Source organism: Ailuropoda melanoleuca, chromosome 12 (assembly GCF_002007445.2).
Source record: "Ailuropoda melanoleuca isolate Jingjing chromosome 12, ASM200744v2, whole genome shotgun sequence".
Taxonomy (NCBI): domain Eukaryota; kingdom Metazoa; phylum Chordata; class Mammalia; order Carnivora; family Ursidae; genus Ailuropoda; species Ailuropoda melanoleuca.
In genome coordinates, this window is record NC_048229.1 from 34,773,518 (window position 1) to 34,792,830 (window position 19,313).

Genomic DNA, 19,313 nt, shown 5'->3' on the forward strand with positions numbered 1-19,313 from the left:
CTCTGGGACTCACGCTGGAGCCCCAGTGGGGGGTCGGGGGGAGCTGCATCCCCTGGGGGTGAAACGGGCAGGAGCTGCTCTGGCCGGCCCTGCTAGAGATGGTTGGCGCGGGCTGTGGGGAGGGCGAGGGGCTCACCTTCTCCTGCCGCCACTGCAGCGTGGTGAGGTTGAGGACCCAGAAGTCGCGAGTGACACCCCCAGCTGTGAGTCCCCCCAGAAGGTACATGGCACCACGGCCAGCAGACACATAGGCAGCCGCGTGGAAGGAGCGGGGTGAGGGGCCCGGGCCCCCATCCTCGGCTCCCGCCAGCATCTGTGTCCATCGCCGCTCACTCACTGAGTACCTGGCACCAAGGTGCAGAAAAGGAGTCTCACCATACAGTCACCCCAGCATGACCCGGGTGACCCCCCCAAACACAGAGTTATCCCAAGTCGCCTAGGGTGCCCCTCCTTTGACAACCATCTTACTCCCCCCGGGGGTAGAAACCACCTAAATAAATATCCCAGACCCTGAGGTGGGCCTCCTGTGACAAGTTCCCAGCATCTTTTGGGGGTCTCTCACCTGTACAGGTTTTGTTGTTTTTTTTAACATTTTATTTATTTGAGAAAGATAGAGCTCATGAGAGAGAGCATGAGCAGGGGGCAGGGGTAGAGGGAGAAGCAGACTCCCCACTGAGCAGGGAGCCCGATGCAGGACTCAATCCCAGGACCCTGGGATCATGACCTGAGCTGAACCCAGAGGTTTTTTCCACCAGTTTTTTGTTTTTTTTTTTTAACCTCCAAAGAGACTCTCATGTGACACACATCTCAGCATCTCCTGAGGTGACCTCCTCTCCTTCAGGCTTCCCACTCCCTGGAGGCAGTCCTCACCTGTACAGGTTCCCCAGCAGCCCCTGGGGCAGGCCGAGGCCCCCAAACATCCACAAGGTGGCATCAGGTCCCTCCACCATGGTGTGCCCCAGGCGGTGTAGGAATCGGCTGGCAGTGTCCTGGATGGGGAGGTGGGGACACGAGGGGTCAGGCTGGGTGTAGGGGCTGAAGGAATGGAAGGAGGAGGAGAACCATCCAGGAGGCGGGCCGCGTGGCACCTCCGTGGAGAGTGGCATTCACGACTCACGGCTGAGAGGCGGCTGTCCATGAGGGTCTCCCAGACCAGCTGCCCGCCGTCCAGCTTCGTGGCACAGTCAGGGCCCCCGAAGCCCTCGGCACAGATGCACACACCGAGGCTCTGGGGGGCAGCGGAAGGAGGCTCAGGGGGAGCTGATCACCGCCGCCATCCCAAGTGGCTTGCCCATCCCCCCCCCATACCTGGTTACAAGTCCCTGCCCCACTGTGGGCATTGCAGTTCTCAGGACACAGAGCCATGCGGCAGTGGGGGCCAGCCCAGCCCTGGGGACATCGGCAGAGTCCAGCCCCTGCGGCTCCGTCCTGGGGCACACACTCCTGGGGGACCGGGCAGCTCCCGGGGCCCCCCGACCCACAGCGGGCAGAGCCCACAGAAGCGTTGAAGCCCCACGATGTGGAGCCGTTGGCCTCCCAGTGTAGCACCAGCAGCCCTGTTTGGGGAGAGGGGACAGAGGCTTGTGGCGGGGCCGCACTCCAGGATGCTACTCTGCCCCCAGGTTGAGAGAAAATCCGGTGTCACCGGGCAGGGCAGCAAGGCACACCTTACCACTTAGGATCACTGCCAGGCTTCACCACTCCCCCGCACGCCGCACACCCTCTTCCTCACCCAACCCATCCAATGCTGAGCCCAAGCCCAACCCTGGCAAGCTCTTAACCCTCTGCAGCTCCCTGAAGCTCTGACCTAAAACCGGTCTCCTTACAAAAGAGATTAGTGGAGGGGGAGGGGGCAGGAATTAGATAGAGGAAATGTAAGTAGTGCCTCAATAAAATTATGTTCAAAGTGGGGGGGGCAGCTGTAGGCCCTCTGACTTCAAGGCCTCCCACTGTCCCAGCCCCAAGGACTCCAGCACCGCAGGCCCCCTCCCAACCTCTCAGGGCCGGGGCACCTGCCGCTCCTCTGGCCTAGAGAAGTTGCCCTTGTCCCCCACCCACACTGTCCCCCTTCACGCCTCCACTGAAATCTCACCTCCGCGAAGAAGCCTTCCCCAACTCCCCAGACACGCCAGGTGCCTGCTTCTTCCCACTTCCTCGGTCCCTTAGCAAAGGTGTCACTATTCTGACTGTAATTTGTTAGTGCTGTTTGTCACCCCCTGCACCGCCCCACCCCGCACGCCTGCTGTGGGTCTCTGAAGGCAGGGCCTGCATCCTTTGTTCCCTGCAGGATCCCCAGCATCCAGCAGGCGTGGCTCACTGAAGCTGCTTAGTACTCAACGGCTGGGTGACATGAAATTGAGGGCCCCTCGGTTCTAGTTGCTCCCTGTGGAGGGGTTTGGGGTGGCGTGCAATCCCCAGCCAGCCAACTACCCCTCCGCCCTCTCTCTCCCAGCCTTGGACATCTCTCTCATCTATGAGGTGAAGAGAAGCATTTCCAGCCTCGGGCCCTTCAACTGCCAAGGGGAACGAATGATTTTTAGCGCCACTCCAACAGATGGAGCCAGCTTCTGAAACTCAGAACTGCTGATGTCATGGGGCCTGGCGGTTCTTGGTTGTGGGGTGTCCTGAGCCCCGCAGAGGACAGAGCAGCATCTCTGGCCTCCACCCACGACACGCCAGGAGCACCCAGGACAATCCGAGTGTCTCCAGACATCGCCAAAGGGCCCAAGGGGCAAAATTCCCTGGCTGAGCTGAGCAGGGGGCCTTCACCCCAGCCCCATTCTGTGTCCCCCAAAGACTTGTCCCACTCAGCTCTTCTCTCCAGAGAGGCAGCCCGGCCAGGGCAACTCTCTCTACTGGCCTCTCAACTGAGGAAACGGAGGCCCAGATGTGACAAGGGACAGCATCGGCCAGTGAGTCTGGGACAGAGTCAGGCTGGGTCTTGAACACACCTCGGGGGACAGCGTAAGGGGCAAGGACTACAGGGCCTCGAACAGGGTCCCATTTTCCCCAGTCCCCATACCAGAGAGGGCCTGCACAGTGAGGGGCCTGTCCCGCCGCTGGCCGCAGAAGGCGGCAATGAGGCTGCGGTCCGACTGGACGACGCCAGTGTCCAGGAAGCGTGGGAGCCCATCAAAGGCCAGGACGTAGCTCAGCTGGAGGTGGAGGACGGATAGTGAAGGGTCAGGGGACGGTAAGGGTGAGAAAGAGGGACGTGAGGGGTCTGGGAGGGGAGGGCAATCTGAGCCCGAGAAACGGGCCGCTTGAAACTTCTGGACCGTCAAACTGGCCACCATTCCCCTCCTGTGTTCACAGCAGACATGGCTCATTGATCAGGCACTCTGGCATGGAGCCTCTTCCCCAATACACAGCTCCTGGCGACCACTACCTACTGGTTGCAGTTGGCACACAGAATACAAATATTAACCATGCCTGGCCTGGGCAGTGGGGAGCCCAGGAAACAGGAGATGATCTGGGGAATGGGAGGGTCTTGGGGCTTAGGAATGAAGGTCTGCTGTCTGAGGAAGAGAGCTTAGGGTTTGGAGGTTAACGGAACAGAGACATGGAGTCAGGGTCCGTCTGCGGATTCAGACTGGGTGGGGGAGACGTAGGCCTGCACTCTGGGGCCTCGGTACTCACTGTGCAGGGGGTGCTGCTGTCAGGGGAGAAGGTGAGGGTAAGCGGGGGACAGAGGGTCCCAGGGGCACAGGGCTGCAGCACCTCGGTGGCCGAGACAACCCACACACAGTAGGATAGGCCTGGCCCGGCTCTCGCTGCCCCGCCCCCCGGAGGCAGCAGCCCCCCCACCCGGCGCGAGCCCAGCGCCACTGAGGACACGTTGGTGAGGAGGGCGCGACCCCCACACTCCCGGAAACAGGAGCCACCAGCCCTGGGGAGATGGAGGAAACAGCAAGAGCGTCAGTCCGGTCCCGCCCCATTCCAACCTGTCTAGTCCCTAACCCCACCCTGGCCCTCCTGGAGGGCCCCTGGCTCACCGGGGGTCCCCATAGTAGCCAGGGGAGCAGAGCTGGCAGTGGGCACCTTCAGTGTGGTCCTGGCAGAAGCAGAGCCCGCTGAGGTTGTCACAGTGGCCACGGCGCGGGTCCCCGTGCCCGTTGCACTGGCAGGGTCGGCAGCCACCAGAGCCCGTGGCGTTGCCGAAGCTGCCGGGCCGGCACCGTTCGCAGCGCTCCCCCCATGTCCAGTCTGCGGAGGCCCCGGCAGGCAGGACACAGAGTCAGGGCAAGGGCAGGAGGAGCCCCACAACACTCGGCCGATCCCTGACCCCATGCGGCTGCTTCAGAGAAAGGTGACCAGGCCCAGACTGGGCAGGCATTGCAAGCCCCCACGGGGGGAGGGGGGCCTGGGGGCCCAAGGCCCTGCCAAAGAGATGGGTGGCACTGAAACCATGTGGGGTGGGGAGCAGGCCATGGAGCAGGGGGAGCCCTAGCTGGGGGAGGGAACCCAGACACCCAGGCAGAGGAAGGACACTGGAGCCCAGAGGAGGGTCCCTGAGGCCAGCCCCGGGAGTTGGGGACGAGGCCGCTCACCCTGGCACTCATCACAGAAGCCAGGCCCTCGCCTGCGACAATGGCTGTGGAAATTGCAGCCACAGTCCCGGGAGCAGCGGGGTGCGGGGGGTCCCGGGGCAGGCGTGGGCGGGGGCAGGTCGGACGTCCAGCCCAGGTCACACACACAGGTGAAGTCGGGGGGACCACTGCACACACCGTGGCCACAGTCCTCCAGACACCTGAGGGCGTGGCGGGGTGGGGAAGTGCTGGGTAATGCCCGGAGCCCCCAAGGCACACCCCCCTCCCGCCCCACTCCACCCCCTCCTCTCCACAGCAACGCCTTCCCAAGCTACTGCCTGTTCCTCCCTCTTGGACTCTGTGGGCAGCCCTGTCTCCAAGGTAACCCCATCACACGTGGTAACTCCTGTCTCTATGGTAACCACATATCACCACTGGTGATCTGCTCTCTGTGAAAACCCCTTTCTGCTCTGTCCTCCTCCATCTCCATGGCAACACTGAAGACTATGGCCCACAGTCCAGGGGTGACCTGTCTCCACAGTAACTAGTGTTATACTGGGGACCCTGTCACTCTAATGAGGGCCTACCCTGCAAGGTAAAAACCCCAGGCTCACTGGGGATGCTGGTTCCCTGGGAGGAACCCCAGCACCACGCAACGGCTTCCTTCCTCCATCTCCACGTGCCCCAGCCCCAGGGCGACATCTCCGTGGAAACCCGTCCCCACTCACGTGCGGTTGCAGTACGTGATGCCATCGCCCTGGTAGCCCCGCTGGCAGTGACACTCGTAGCTGAGGGGTGTGTTCAGGCAGGTGGCCCGCAGGTGGCACCGTGCCAGGCCCAGGCGACACTCATCCACGTCCGGACAGCGGGCATACGCCCAGCGTGCGGGGAGGGCCACAGACAGCCCCAAGCCCTCCCCCACCCACAGGGAGCAGTTCCCCCCACCCAGCGGCCCAGAGAAGTCCCCTTGGAGGCACCTGGGGGGGGTGAGAGACAGAGGAGGGGGTGGGAACGGGGAGATGATAAAGAAACAAGAGACCAAGACAGGGAGAGCGGGGCCAATCAGAAAGACAGAAATGGAAATATGAATATGGAGAGAAAGACACAAGGAGAAACGAAGGAGAGATAGAGAAACCCAGAGCAGTCAGATGGCAGGGATTGTAACAGGCAAACAAGAGACAGGCAGGGAAACAGTGAAAGGGAGAGAGAAGGCAAGACGGAAACAGAAAGCCAAGAAGGAAAGATGAGAAGAAACCAGTCACAGAGATAGGGAGAGAGTGGAGATGGAGAAGAGAGAGGGGAAGGGAAGAAACACAGAAAGACAATCCGCCATTAGAATCAAGGCGGGCGAGAACCTCCCAGCCCACCCGCCCACCGGCCTCAGTGTCCCGGCCTCACCGGCCCAGCGTGGGATTGTCCTCATTGCCACACCAGCCGCACTCGTGGCTCTGCAGACACTCGTGGCAGGTCAGGAAGCGGTCACAACTCCGGCACCGAGGCTCCGAGTGCACACTGCAGGGCGACAGGTGTGGGTGGGGGTGTCTGAGCCCTCCCCCCGCACCCCACTCTCCTGTGAGCCCCGAGCCCCTGCCCAGCCCGCACCTGTCATCCCAGCCACGGCAGCCCCCGTGCGGGTAGCGGGCCAGGTAGGCCGCGAACAGGAAGCAGGTGTGTGTGGACTGGCACCAGGCGCACTGGCTGGAGTTGGCCAGGCAGTCGTCACAGGTCAGGCGCCTGGGGGCGGGGAGCAGGGGCAGGGTCAAACCCTGGCCCGACCCCCACAAGCCCTCCACATCCCATCTCCCTGGGCCCAGGCAGCTCACAGGCTGCAGAGCGGAGGACACTCCTCTGGGCTCTTCAGGGCACCCCGACTCCGGCCCCGCCGGCTGCACGAGGCGTCCCCTTTACGGCTGGTGCTCTGATGCCACTCACAGAAGGGGTCCTGGGGAATTAAAGGAGTAAGAGCCCAACTTAGCCGTCTACCCTGGACTCCACAAGTAGCTGCCTGCCTCACCTGCCCCACCCCACAGACCACCCCCCAAGTCCCTCTCCCTTGCCAGCGGCCTGCCTCTCCAACCTTTCCGCTGCAGCCAATGGCATCCATGGGATCCGCCTTCCCGGCACCCACCCCCTTTAGGGGCAACAGAACCCCTACGTGTGGTCCAGTTGGAGCTGACGGATCCTTGAGCTCCAGAGGTGGGCCAGAGGCCAGGCTCCCTTCCCCCTAGCTTCAGAGATGGCTCTGAGAGTTGGCGTAAGACCCAACCAGAACCAACGAAACGTGCTCTGGGACTTCTGTTGAACTGGGGGTCAGAGGGGTTGGGGACAGAATGGTGCTCTCTTCCACTTGGGACTCGAGGGGATGAGTGGGGGGATGAAAGTCTGGAGCCCTCGTGGCTCCCTTGCCACTCCCAAGGAAGGAACCTCCAGGGAAGCGAGGGTATGGGATGGAGAGGGGTGGATGCCTGACCACACGGTCTGAACCACAGGCCTAAAGACCGATTTCTTTACCACTCTGGTAAAGAGGTGCTAAGTTGGGTTTTCAGGCCCTACAACAGGGAGAGTCCTGACTGCCAGGAACCCACTCTCTAGCCCCTCTCCTCTGCTCCCCACCTGGCTCTCACCTGCAGATCAAGGACAACAGTCCCACCTGTCTCCCCCCACTGTACCCAGGGGACCCCTCAGATGCCCACGCCAACTCCAGAGGGTCCTCCCCGTCCCAGTCGCCTGATTCGACTGCCTTGATCTTGAGACCTCCCCTCTGGGGTATGGAAGGCACCTGAGTGCAGGCGTGACAGTCGCGGTGTTCCTCACAGAGCGGGCAGAGGGCGGGCACCAGTACCAGCAGCGACCCGCCAGCCCCGTCGTCCCCGCAGTGGGCCCCGCTCTGGCGCAGGAGGCAGGTGGAGCTGGTCAGGCACCAGCCGCAGCCCTGGTCCGCCAAGCAGCCCAGGCAGGAGGAGTAGGAGAGGCAGGCTGAAGAGCGGTAGGGCTCCAGGAAGAAGAAGGAGATCTCCTAGGGGAAGGGCTCACGTGAGGGGCAGGGGTCCACATGCCAAGTCCCAGGGCAGGGGTCGAGGTTGGGGGTAGGGGTCAGGGTTTGGCACTAAAGACTTCAGTGTTTGGAGACAAGGTTGAGAACTCAAGCCTGTGGGAAATCAGGATTTAGGAGGAGCAGACCAAAGGGGATTTGGGGTTCAAGAGCATCGAGAGATGAGAAAGCCAAGTGCAGAGGGCAGAAGTCAGGGCCAGGGGGATCAGAGATGTGGGCAGGGGGTCAGAATGTGAGATCAGGGCAGAGTCTGGGGGTCAGAGGTTGGCATCCAGAGGGCTCAAGGCGACACCCAGAGTTCAAGAGTCGGGTCGGGGGGCAGGGAGGTCAGGTCAAGAGAGTTAGAATTTGTGGTCTGAGGTTCGGAAAGCTCGGGGGATCTGAGGCCAGGGCCTGGGTACTCACGCTGCCGCCTGGCACGCCAGTCCGGTCCCACAGCAGAGTAAGTTCACTGTGCCCAGGGCCCGCCGAGCCATTGAGCTGGCCCCGGATCTCCACCGCGTACTTGTGGCCCCGGCCAGGCAGTGGGAAGAGGCGAGCAGACCCTGGGCGCTGTAGCCGCCTCGTCTCCTTCTCCTGCTGAGCCACCCAGCGCCCCACCTCCTCCTGGGTATGGGTGAGGGACAGACAGGGGCCTCAGAATGTTCCAGCCACCCCCACCCCTGAAACCTCCAAGAGCCCCAAACCCACCTAGCACTCACCTCCGTCCTGGGAAGAGGAAGAGGGCCTCAGAGCTCCTTAGACCCAAAGAACCTCTGAGAACCCTCAATCCCCTCACCACCACCTCGCTCCTCAGGGGGAGTTTAACTTGGTAACTCAGACCTTCCCCCACCTTCTTCAGAATCCCCCCCCAATTCCATTCATAACTGAAAACCCCAGGGCCCTCCCTCCACTAAGGATATATCCCATGCCTCTGATTTCCCCCCAGTCCTCCCCCACACCATACACCCCAGCCCCCATATTTATAACAGCACCCTGAATGTTCAGGCATCCTCACCATGTTCTCCGTGTCAGGGCCCCGGGCCATCCGGGCGAGGACATGTAGACGCTGGGCCCGGGCCCACACAGCTACATCCTCAGCCCCTGCCCCTCCGGGCCCTCCGGGCAGCAGTGGGTGGATGAAGCCACGGTAGACCAGGGACACGTCAGTCTCTGGGCTGGGTGTCAGAGTGATGGTCGTACTGCGAACGATCAACACCTACGCCAGCCGGGGAGGAGGGTACGCGTGAGCGCCTCTGCCTCTCCGCATGGTCCCACGGTGGCCACACCCCTCAGGCAAACATCAGAGACAGAAAAGATCAGGTACCCCAACCTCCTTCCCTCTTTCATCAGGCGAGGGACCAAGGCCAGGGGCACTCTGGGTTGGGACTCCGACTCAGACAACAGACAGCCAGGACCCGGCCCCCGCTCATCACCTCTCTCACGAAACTCCAGGACCCCAGAGCTTTCGGGAGCTTCTTCCCCGACATCCCACCTTTGTACTTTCCACCAAAGCCCTTAAGAGTCCACACTTTTTTAAAAAGTCCCTGAACTACAGGGTTTAGAGAATTTCCAAGTTAATGAACACGTCCCTGTGCCAGCAGGAGGTCACACCCCAGCTCTATGGGGACAGAGCTCCTTTGCATGTAACGTGTTCTTGGTTATATAATAAACCAGTACACGAGTTAAAAAAAAGAGAGAGAGAGAGTCCAGATCCAACATTCAAAGTGACAGACACACTTACGTGATTTATTAGCATGCGTTTTGTAACTGCAAAAGAATGGAATAACCCAAGTATTCATCAACGGGAGACTACTTAGCACTACAGCCCTAGAATCTAAATGGAATATTACAGAACTGTAAAAAAAAAAAAAAAAATTAAGGGTGTTTCCTAAGTGCTAAGAAGCCTACCACGATATGTTAAGAAATAAAAGTGGCAGTGTAGTGTGACTAGAATATTACTTTTTGTGCAAGAAAAAAAAAATAACTAAATGTCACATTTGCATGCATCTGAATAGGTAGACCTGCAAGGATATACAGGAAATCCAAATGGATCTTCTGGGAAGAGTTAGGGTGGTGTCGAGTTGGGGGGATGCTGGGGACAGCTTCCCACACTGAGAGGGTGGGGAGCAGGACAGATAGGAGAAAACTCTTCACTCAACCACTTTTTACATTATTGTGATTTTTGAACCATACAATTATGTTATCTATTTTAAAAATCAATAAGGAGGAGCGCCTGGGTGGCTCAGTCGGTTAAGCATCTGACTCGTGATTTCAGCTCAGGTCCTGATCTGAGTCTGAGATCAAGCCCCATGTTGGGCTCCACACTGGCTGTGGAGCCTGCTTAAGATTCTCTCTCTCCTTCTGCCCCTCCCCACTCTTGCTCTCTCTCTTAAAAAAAAAAAAAAAATCAGGGGCGCCTGGGTGGCACAGCGGTTAAGCGTCTGCCTTCGGCTTAGGGCGTGATCCCGGCGTTAAGGGATCAAGCCCCACATCAGGCTCCTCCGCTGGGAGCCTGCTTCTTCCTCTCCCACTCCCCCTGCTTGTGTTCTCTCTCACTGGCTGTCTCTGTCTCTGTCAAATAAATAAAATCTTTAAAAAAAAAAAAATCAGTAAGGAGACGCTACGGAAAACAGTTTGGTAATTCCTCAATAAGCTACATATTGAATCACTATATGACCCAGCAATTCCACTCCTAGATATGTACCCCAAAGAGCTGAAAATAGGTGTTCATTGCAATATATACAAATTTCAAATCATTATCTTATATACTTGAAACTAACATAATATCGTATGTCAATGATACCTCAATTAGAAAAAAATAAAGGAAAATATTTTCTACAAGAAAATAGATATTCAAACAATGGCTTTTACAGGAATGTTCATGGCAGGACTATTCACGATAGCCAATAAGTATAAACACCCTGCATGTCCATCAGCTGATGAACAGATGTGGCATGGCCATACAATGTAATATTACTCGTCCATAAAAAGGAATGAGGTTCTAAGGCATGCTACAACATGGATGGACCTTGAAAACATTACTCTAAGTGAAAGAAGCCACAGACAACATATGTGATTCCATTTATGTGACATATCCAGAGATGGCAAATCCAGAGTTAGCGGATTGCCAAGCACTAACCACTAAAAGGTTAGTGGTTGCCAGGGGCCAGGGGGAGAAGGGGACCAGAGAGGGATTACTTAATGGGTCTGGAGCTTCTTTCTGGGGTAACAAGAATGTTCTGGAAGCAGGTGGTGATGGTGGCACAATACTGTGAACGTGCTTCATATCACTGACAGTAAATTTTATATGATGTGTGTTTTGGCACAATTCTTAAAAAATCTTTTGAGGTCAATAAGGAAAAGCAGACCCTTGAATGTAAAGGCTTATCAGGGCAGTCACAAGAGTGGTACAGAACCATTTGAAAAGTGAAAACCCTAGGACCACACACCAGGCCCCATCCCCTGGCTCCCCACCTTGTCAGGCTGGGAGGCATTGGGCGGCTGCTGGAAAGTGAGCAGGTGCAGGCCAGGCAGGAAGCTCTGGGTGACACAGGCCTCCAGGGATGTGACAAAGACAGGCGCAGGCCCCCACCAGCCCACGGTGCCCGAGATCTGCTCCCCTCGGCAGCGGGCCTGCTCTGTGAGGACAGGAGGGTGGGGGGGAATAGAGGTCAGTGCAGGGTGCTGCGCTGCCCCCTCCCACACTGCCCCTGCACACTCACCAGGCCGGGGGAGGCAGCTCTCATTATGCACACACCAGCCCAGGGCGCCGGGCCCCCGGGGAGGAGCTGTGGAGCTGCTGAAGGCCAGGCAGGCCTGGCAGTCACCCAGAAGGCGTCCCAGGCCCAGGCAGCTGGCAGCTGGACACTGCAGGGAGGGGAGGGGACAGGGGTTACTGTCCACAGGGGCTTAACGGACCTGGGAAGTGCTGTAGATTCAGGAGTCTTGGGGTAGAAAGCGTCAGGAAGTTGGAGAAAGGAACTGAAAGCCAGCCGGAATGAGAAAGATCAAGAGGACAGGAGCTGGGGGGTGGGGACAGGGCTGTAAGTTCAAAAGGATTGGGAGGGGTCAGAGGTTCAGGGGTCGGTGGGTCAGGAGTGCCGATCTTAGGTGTGAAAACAAGTCTCCCAAGTGGTTGCGACAGAGGGAGACACCAAGGGTCGAGGGTCGGGTCTCCGCGCTGGGCGACAGAGGGCGAGGACGGTCACTCACGGCCCCAGGGGGAGTCCCAGGAGGTGGTGCAGCCTGGCAGGCCCCCTGACACCAACTGCACTCGGGGTCTCGCGAGCAGACGCTGTGGTCCGTGTACATGGAGCAGTAGTCTAAGTGGTACTGCAGAGAGACGGGGGAGGGGGGCTCCTCAGACCTGGAGCCTGTCCGCCATGCCAGCTCCCGTTGATGATCCCAGGGGCCTCAACCGCTCGACACCTCCAGGACCCCATCCACTCTGCCCTCAGCCCCAGGGACCTCCAGTCCTCCCCCCTTGGACCTGGGGACCAACCGCCCTCCTCTCGTATCCCTAGGGAGTGCCAGTCCTTCTCCCAGGGACCCACCCCACCTTGCTCCCGCCTCCCTGGGAACCATGCTGCCTCCTCCCCAGCCACCCTCTCCCTATCACCCCAGTGCTCACGTCCGGAGCAGGCGCCTGGAACACAAAGGGAGGCACCTTGTAGGCCATCAAGTCCCCACGGGGCCGGCCACTGTACCCCCCAGCCACCAACAGGACGCTGCCACCAAGCACAGCCGCCACATGTGAGTATCGGCCACTGGGAGGCGCTGCTCGGCCTAGGAGAATACAGACACACGCCCCCAACCCAAGGACCTGAGACTCGTGCCAATCTCCCCTCCCACGCTCAGAGCTCCCTTTCCCAGAGGACTACACCGACTCTCCCATGCCTCAGTCCAGCCTCTGACTTCCTGCTTTAACTGAACGCCCCCTCCCCCCCCCCCCCNAACGCCCCCCCCCCCCCCCCCCGCAACTGCCCGAACCACCTCTAAAAGACAGAGCACGGTCTTCAGGGTCAGAAAAACCTGGCTTTGATTCCGAGGTCTACCACTTCCTTGGGTTCAAATCACAGGTCTGACTAGCCGTGTGGCCTTGGGCAAGAGACTCAACTTCTCTGAATCTTGGTTTCCTTCTTTATAAATAGACCATCTTTCTGCCCTCGGGGAGCCATGAGGCAGGCCCCCTGGCTCTCACCTGGTTTTGTCTGTCTGGCACCAGCCTCTCTTCTGGAGACAGCCTCTGATTTTCCTCTGGAAAACCCCCCTCTTCCACTACAGTCCCCAGGCTCCAGCTGAGCTGACCCTGCCTTTGGCAGCCATGGGGCATAGCCCAGGCCCATCAGGTCAGTGACTCGTTCAGGAAAAGGACCTGATTCCTATGATTCTTGGGAAAAAGTCACGCGCTTCCTCCATCTGGGCATTTTAAAGGGGCAGGACATAAGCACAGGGCTGCTGGTGACCGTTTACAAAAGACAAACCTGCCCTGGACTGAAGCGAACCTTAATGCGGACTGGCCGATGCCATCATCTCAGTGCCTGCACCCAGGCCAGCCTGAAGCCAGTTGTCACTAAAGTGAGCCAAGAACTCAGTTTTGCTCAAGCTGGTTAGGTTGGATCCTGTCACTCAGAACCAAGAGTCCTGACTGATGGGTAAGTGGTCAGTGATTGGTGACCCCTCACCCTCTCACCGACCTGTACGCTCTGTAAGCACGCGGGACTTGGCCTGGGGACTCACAAACTACAGAGGAACAGTCCTCCAGAAACCTCACACTCTGGCCTAAAGGAGAAACAGGGACAGGCAGAAGAGCCCTGGATTCGAGGCCTTGAATGCCAGGCCAAGGCTTTATTCCTGATGGTCAAACAGGGTTCCATGGGGAACCCTTCACCCTGCCTACCCATTAAATGTCAATGTCCCTTCCTTACGCCTGTTCTCTGTCCTCGCTCTCTGTTCAGTAGGGCACAGAGAAGAGATGGGCCTCCCGGAAGTCCACAGCCCCCTGAAATGATATGCCCAGTTTGTGTGTACAAGCTTGATTCCGAGCAGTGGGCCTATGGCTTCCTTTTAATTCTCCAAGCAGTCTCATTTAATAAGTTTGAAAGGTTTCTCCACACTCCCTTCCAGGCAAGCCCTCAGGCCCTGGGGCAGGGTTCTAACACTATCAGAAAGTCCACATACTGAGCCCTTGGCTAGGCGGTCTTCATTCTTCGCACCATCTCAATTGACTCTCACAACAGCCCAGCGATTCAAGTGTTACTATCATCCCCATTTTACAGACAGGCAGGTTAAGACACAGAGAGATTAAATGATATTTTTGTACAGATGGTTGCTTGGGGCCGGCCCTCCTGGTTCTGCCACGTGCCAATTCTATGACCTTGAAAAGGTCGCATGTAGGCGGTTCCCTGGGGCATCTGGAAACTGGCAAAATCTGGACTGGAGCCTAGACCAGTGCTGCTGGACCGGCCTCCCGTCTCCATGGCAACAGGGACCCGCCCTGCCTCCAGCACAGGCTTGCCTCCAGAGGCCAGCTCCAACAGGGCATCTATCTGGCTCCCCCTACAAGGACCGAGGTGGCTCCCGCCCAAAGCCCAGATTTACTGTCAGGGAAGTGCGAGTCTCAGGAGCACCTCAGGAGAAAAGAGGGGCCACTCACCCTCAGGGGTTCCTGGGGGGGCAAGCTCGGCCCCCGACACCCACTGATGGCAGCCGAGGTGGTAGAAAAAGAGGCCATCTTCATAGCACTTTTCCTCCTGGTAATGGGTGTGCACGTTGCCCCCTGGGAAAGGAGGAAAGGGGCACAGCTGGCAAGCCTGGTGGAGGTGGGGATACCCAGGCAGGGAGCCTCAGCTCAGTGTAGGCGTGTGGCCCTGGCAGGCAGGCAGGCAGGCGGGATCAGGGAGCCTCCTCACCATAGACCACCATGTAGTTGCCCAGGACACTGGCTGTATGGAAGGCTCTCTCCCGTGGGCCCTGAAGCCCATCCCGGCCCTTCAGGGTGGTCCACACGCGCCGATCCACGTGGAAGAGCTCGGTGGAGTTCACCCGCACAGAGAACCTATCAGGAGGGGCAGAGGACGGCCTCAGGGCAGGAAGGGCTTCTCTCCCTCCTCTGGGCTCTCAAGAGTTGTCTGATCAGTCAGGGTGAGACCGGCGTGATGGGGTTTATCCCCCACCTGCCTCCCGGTGGGCAGGACCCAGGCCCAGCTCGTCCCTGGGTTCTGTGCATCATCTAGCCAGGGCTGGCCACCAAACAGGGTGTGGCTGAGTGCATGGACGGGCAGGAGTGCGTGGGAAGTAAGTGGTCAAGAGAACGAGAAAAGGGTTAGAGAGAACGAGAAAAGGGTTAGAGAGTCAGTGAGTGGATGAGCAAATAAGAGAACAAACGAACTAGTGAATGACCTAAGGAAGGTGGGCCTGGATGACTGCAGAAGTCCATCAGCGGGTGAAGCCCACTAAAGACTGAAGGCCCAGGGGCCTGGGCCAGGCTTGACCCTGCGGGGCAGGTCACTCACCGGGCGGTGGAGGGCCGGTGTCCACCGTGAACCAGCAGGGTACGTGAGGGCGCGTGGAACACCATGGAGTGGCCAGTGGCAGCAGGGGGCCTCCCGCCTGCTGGAATCACCTGCTCCCAGTAGCCCCTGCTGCTGCCGTCGAGGCGGAAACGGAAGAGGCCGGAGGAGAAGAGGTCGTGCTGGGTGCGGCCGCCAGACACATAGAGCCAGACGTCGTCCACCAGAGCGGCCGCGTGACCTGCCAGGCCCGGTGGCCCCGAAGAACCCGAGGCAGGTGGTGCGAGGAGCTCCCAGTGGCCCCCGCCCAGCGGGCTGAAGGCCCAAACGTCACTGGTGAGGGAGCCATCAGCCAGCTCACCACCCATGAGCACCAGGAAGCCCGCCCAAGCCACAGCCACGTGGGAGTGCCGGGCAGCCTGTGGATAAGAGACCGGGAGACAGGATGGTGACACAGAGTGACAAGAACAGGGTGGCAGGAATAGGAGAGATGGCAGAGAAAAGCAGAGGGAGAGACAGACAGACAGCCCAGAGGAGAGATACAGAGACCAAGAGAGAGCAGAAGACCAACAGGCAGACAAAAATGGAGAGAGAAACCAAGAAGAAGAGACAGGAGATACACAGAAGGATAAGATGCAAAAAGGGAGACACAGGAAGAAAAAAGAAAGTCAGAGGTAGAAAAGCAGCATCTGGAGGAGGTGGGCCCGTATCAAGCGGCAGGGGTGGGGGCTTATGGGGTGATGGGGGTCACTCCGGGGGGGCCCTGGTTGGGTCTGCCAGAGTGGACAGGTGCCTCCAAGCGGGGCAGGGGGTCGTACCGGGGCAGGACTCAGGTCCCAGCGCTCCCAGGTGTTGGCAGAGAAGTTGTACAGGACTAGGTCCCCCAGGGCACTGTTGAGGTCCTGGCCTGTGGAGGGGCAGACAGGCTCAACCCCTGGCCACAGGCTGCTAGGCCACCCGACCCCAGAAGCGCACCCCATCGGCTCACCTCCAAAAACTGCCAGCAGCCCTGGCGGGGACAGGAAGGCACCAGCCGCCCCGATCCGGGCTGAGAAGGCGGGGTCCCCGGCACTCACGTTGTGCCACCAACCGGCACCCTGGTTCTCCCACAGGTGCAGGTCACAAGCACGTCCCAGGAAGCCAGGCTCACAGCGGCAGGGTCCCAGGGGCTGGAGGGGGACGGGCACACAAAGGCAGGGATGGAGAGAGAAAAAAGGAGAGATGGGGGAGGAGAGGCAAAGCCAGAGTGAAACACGTGGGACAGAAAGGGAGAAGGAAAAAGACGGACCCAGAAAGGAGCGATAGAGTAAGAGCCAAGAAGGAGACAGGCCAACAGATGAAGAAGAAAGGGACACAGAGACACAACCAGAGGGAGGCAGAGCGGTAGAAAAAAGCAAACAGACCAACAAAAAAATGGAATGGGAAAGACAGAAGGCCCCAGAGAGGAAAATCAGGACAGAGAGCAAGAGAGGTTGGAGAAGGGTAGTGGTGAGGGCAAGGTCAGCCTGGGCTGGAAGACCTCAGTCTGGGGAGGTGAAGGCAGGAAGGCTCAAGACGTGATCCAGTTTGGAAGCTGGATGTGCACGGCTGAGGCCCAAGGACAGAGGTCAGCAGTCAGAAGGCAGGGCTGAGGCCCAAGGCCAGACAAACTGGCTGGGTGGGAGGATGGAGTGCCGGCAAGGGGAAGGCAGGGGGGTTCACAGGCGAGAGGCAGGTTACAGGCAGGAGGGGAGTGCGCCCGGGCAGAGGAGGGGTCCCAGACGAAGGTGGGGTAGGCTGGAGGGCAGGTGGGGGCGGGATCTGGAGGAGAGGGGAGTACTGTGGGTGACTGCAGGGTCCCGGGAGGGGCAGGGGCAGGAGATGGAGCCGCAGGTGTGGTCACAGATCAGGGCCGTAGTGGGGGGGGGACCATGGCTGGGGACAGGCTCACCGAGGCACAGGTGCCATGGCTGCCGCAGTAGGCTGGACACTCCTGCAGGCTGCAGTCAGGGCCCCCCCAGCCGGGCTCGCAGGCGCACACCCCGGGGGCCCGGCACTGCCCGTGGCTGCCGCAGCCCCCCGGGCACAGGGAGAAGCGGAAGGAGGCATTGAAGCCCAGCAGGTTGTAGTTGGCGTCGCTGAAGAGATGCAGCAGCATCTAGGGGCACAAGACGGGCACTCGGGGACTCCAGGCACTCGGGGACTGGACTGGGAGGGTGGGCTGCTCCCATCCCCACCCCACCCCGGGCGTCCCCACCCCCTTTCTTGGTCTCTCTCCACCCTCCTTTGGCCAAGTCTCTCCTGCTGTCTCTCTGCCCCTGCCCCTCTTTTGTCTCGTCTGTGTATAGACTCCCCCCTCCTCCAAACTCCTCCTAGACCTCCAGCCAGAGCCCCACAGTCTGGCCCCCCTACAGCCCGGCCCCACCAACCTTGCCTGAGGAGGCCTCAATGGGGGGAGGCCGAGTGCTCCCACTCAGACTGGCAAGCAGGGGCCCTCGGGGAGAGTCCCCGTCATACACGAACAGGTAGTCGTAAGTGCATTCCGTGTCCAGGAAAAGGAAGTCCAGCAGGATCCGGTGCTGAGGGCTTGGGGCTGGGCAGTGAGAGCAGGGGGGCTGGGCTCAGATGTGGACCCTCTCCCCGCGCCTCGATGTACCCCACCCAAAAATACCAAGGCCTGCCAAGGTGATACTGGAGGCCCAAAGATGAGTCAGACCTGAGCCCTGCCTTCGAGGGGTCCCTGGTCTCACAGTCCAGGGAGGTCAGAGCTGTGACAGCAAGGACAGGGCCCAGAGAAGGAATTATAGTGTCAGCCCTGGAAAGGACTCCTGAGACCAGGCTGAACACCTCCCACCATTCAGATGGGAAAGTTGAAGTGCCCCAGAAAGAACCCCACCCCGGGGGTGGGGGTGCGGGGGGGGGTTGTCACACAGAGCTATTCTTGTGTTTTCCTGAGCCTCAGACACTAAGCCTGAGCACAGAAGCATACTCCTAGATGGAAAAGGACCTCTAGGAAGGTCTCCTGTTCCAGGCTTACTTGAGCTCCAAGGGAAGAGGCCGGCTTCTTCCCCCTGGACTGGCAGAGCCTTGAAGGGCCACAGCTCCTCTCGCCCCACCCCCACCCCCCAGGTCCTGGCTCAGTTTACTGCAGTAGCTGAAGGCACAGACTTGGGCCAGACTGCCTGGCCTCACATCTTGGCGCTGCCGCTTACTAGCTATTAGCTGTGTGGCCCTGGGCAAGTCCCCTAACCTCTCTGGGTCTGTTTCTTCATCTGTAAAGTGGAGCTATCATGGTACTGAGGTCAATTCAAACCTCTTGGCCGCTCCTCCCATCGAGAGGTGAGGGCTGGTTCCTTGCCCCTTGCACCTGGGAAGACCCTCAGAAAGCCTAGCGGGACCAGTACAAACCAGCAGAGGAGGCCTGCCAGCACCTGCACAGCTAAGCCACAGAAGCCTCGCAGCTTCTACCTGGACATCACACAATGCTCCTTCTCAGAACACAGCTGTCCGGCTATGAAAAGCCAAAGCCCGGGGGGGGGGGGGGCATGTGTCGGCGTCCCAGCTGACGGCCCCAGCTGAGCTCCCAGCTGACGGCCAGCAGCAACCGCTGGCCCCGTGAGGGAGCTTTCGAGGACCTCCCGCCCAGGTGACTGTAGTCCCGGCTGACATCCGGCTGTGACCACGGAAGAGGCCTAGCCTTCCGTAACCCTCACCCCACATCTGACACTAGGGGCTCAGGAAGCTAGCTCTGCTCTCGACCTGCTGGGGGACCCTGGGCTGGCCCCTTCCCCCATGCCCCTCAGCACGCTTCTCTACACTAGAGATGCTCACACACCACTCACTAGCCATGTGATCTTGGGCTGGTTCCACGGGCTCTCTGAGCCTCAGCTTTCCTTGATGGAAGATGGAGATATTCCCCCACCCGCCAAGGCTGGTGGGAAGATTCAAGATGGCGACTCTAACCTGGCGTCTGAAGTCTCCTCTTATCTCACGCCACCCTGCTGCCTGCAACTTCATCAGGAGCTGGGCCTTTGCACAAGCCTTTCCCTCTGTCTGGAGTACCTCCTCCCTTCGCACCAGCAAACCTCCCCACCTCCTCCAAGAAGCATTCCCTGATGCCCCCTGGCTAGGTTAGGTGCCTATCTTGGGGGTTCTTACTTTCCATCATAACCTTCACTCCTCTGCGCCAGGAGAGGAATGGGTCTGGGTCTGTCTCCACAGCCAAGGAGGCCCACAGGGCAGGCCTAACTCATCTTGGGG

General features: G+C 59.4%; 1 protein-coding gene across 1 annotated transcript in view; it reads right to left on the reverse strand.

Annotated features, from left to right (window-relative positions):
- MEGF8 (multiple EGF like domains 8) overlaps positions 1-19,313 on the reverse strand; it is a 38,194-nt gene that overhangs the window by 14,972 nt on the left and 3,909 nt on the right. Inside the window, exons 2-27 of the mRNA XM_011230715.3 lie at positions 17,483-17,646; positions 17,005-17,211; positions 16,063-16,243; positions 15,893-15,981; positions 15,078-15,493; positions 14,475-14,620; positions 14,219-14,341; positions 12,194-12,348; positions 11,776-11,895; positions 11,286-11,430; positions 11,038-11,201; positions 8,579-8,779; positions 7,987-8,187; positions 7,309-7,545; positions 6,353-6,471; positions 6,132-6,263; positions 5,928-6,041; positions 5,258-5,506; positions 4,551-4,750; positions 3,996-4,206; positions 3,640-3,889; positions 3,023-3,155; positions 1,309-1,556; positions 1,118-1,228; positions 871-989; positions 137-344 (exon numbers count right to left, since the gene is read on the reverse strand). Of these exons, the coding sequence (XP_011229017.2) occupies positions 137-344; positions 871-989; positions 1,118-1,228; positions 1,309-1,556; positions 3,023-3,155; positions 3,640-3,889; positions 3,996-4,206; positions 4,551-4,750; positions 5,258-5,506; positions 5,928-6,041; positions 6,132-6,263; positions 6,353-6,471; positions 7,309-7,545; positions 7,987-8,187; positions 8,579-8,779; positions 11,038-11,201; positions 11,286-11,430; positions 11,776-11,895; positions 12,194-12,348; positions 14,219-14,341; positions 14,475-14,620; positions 15,078-15,493; positions 15,893-15,981; positions 16,063-16,243; positions 17,005-17,211; positions 17,483-17,646 (4,643 nt within the window). The remainder of the gene's footprint in view (positions 1-136; positions 345-870; positions 990-1,117; positions 1,229-1,308; positions 1,557-3,022; positions 3,156-3,639; positions 3,890-3,995; positions 4,207-4,550; positions 4,751-5,257; positions 5,507-5,927; positions 6,042-6,131; positions 6,264-6,352; positions 6,472-7,308; positions 7,546-7,986; positions 8,188-8,578; positions 8,780-11,037; positions 11,202-11,285; positions 11,431-11,775; positions 11,896-12,193; positions 12,349-14,218; positions 14,342-14,474; positions 14,621-15,077; positions 15,494-15,892; positions 15,982-16,062; positions 16,244-17,004; positions 17,212-17,482; positions 17,647-19,313) is intronic.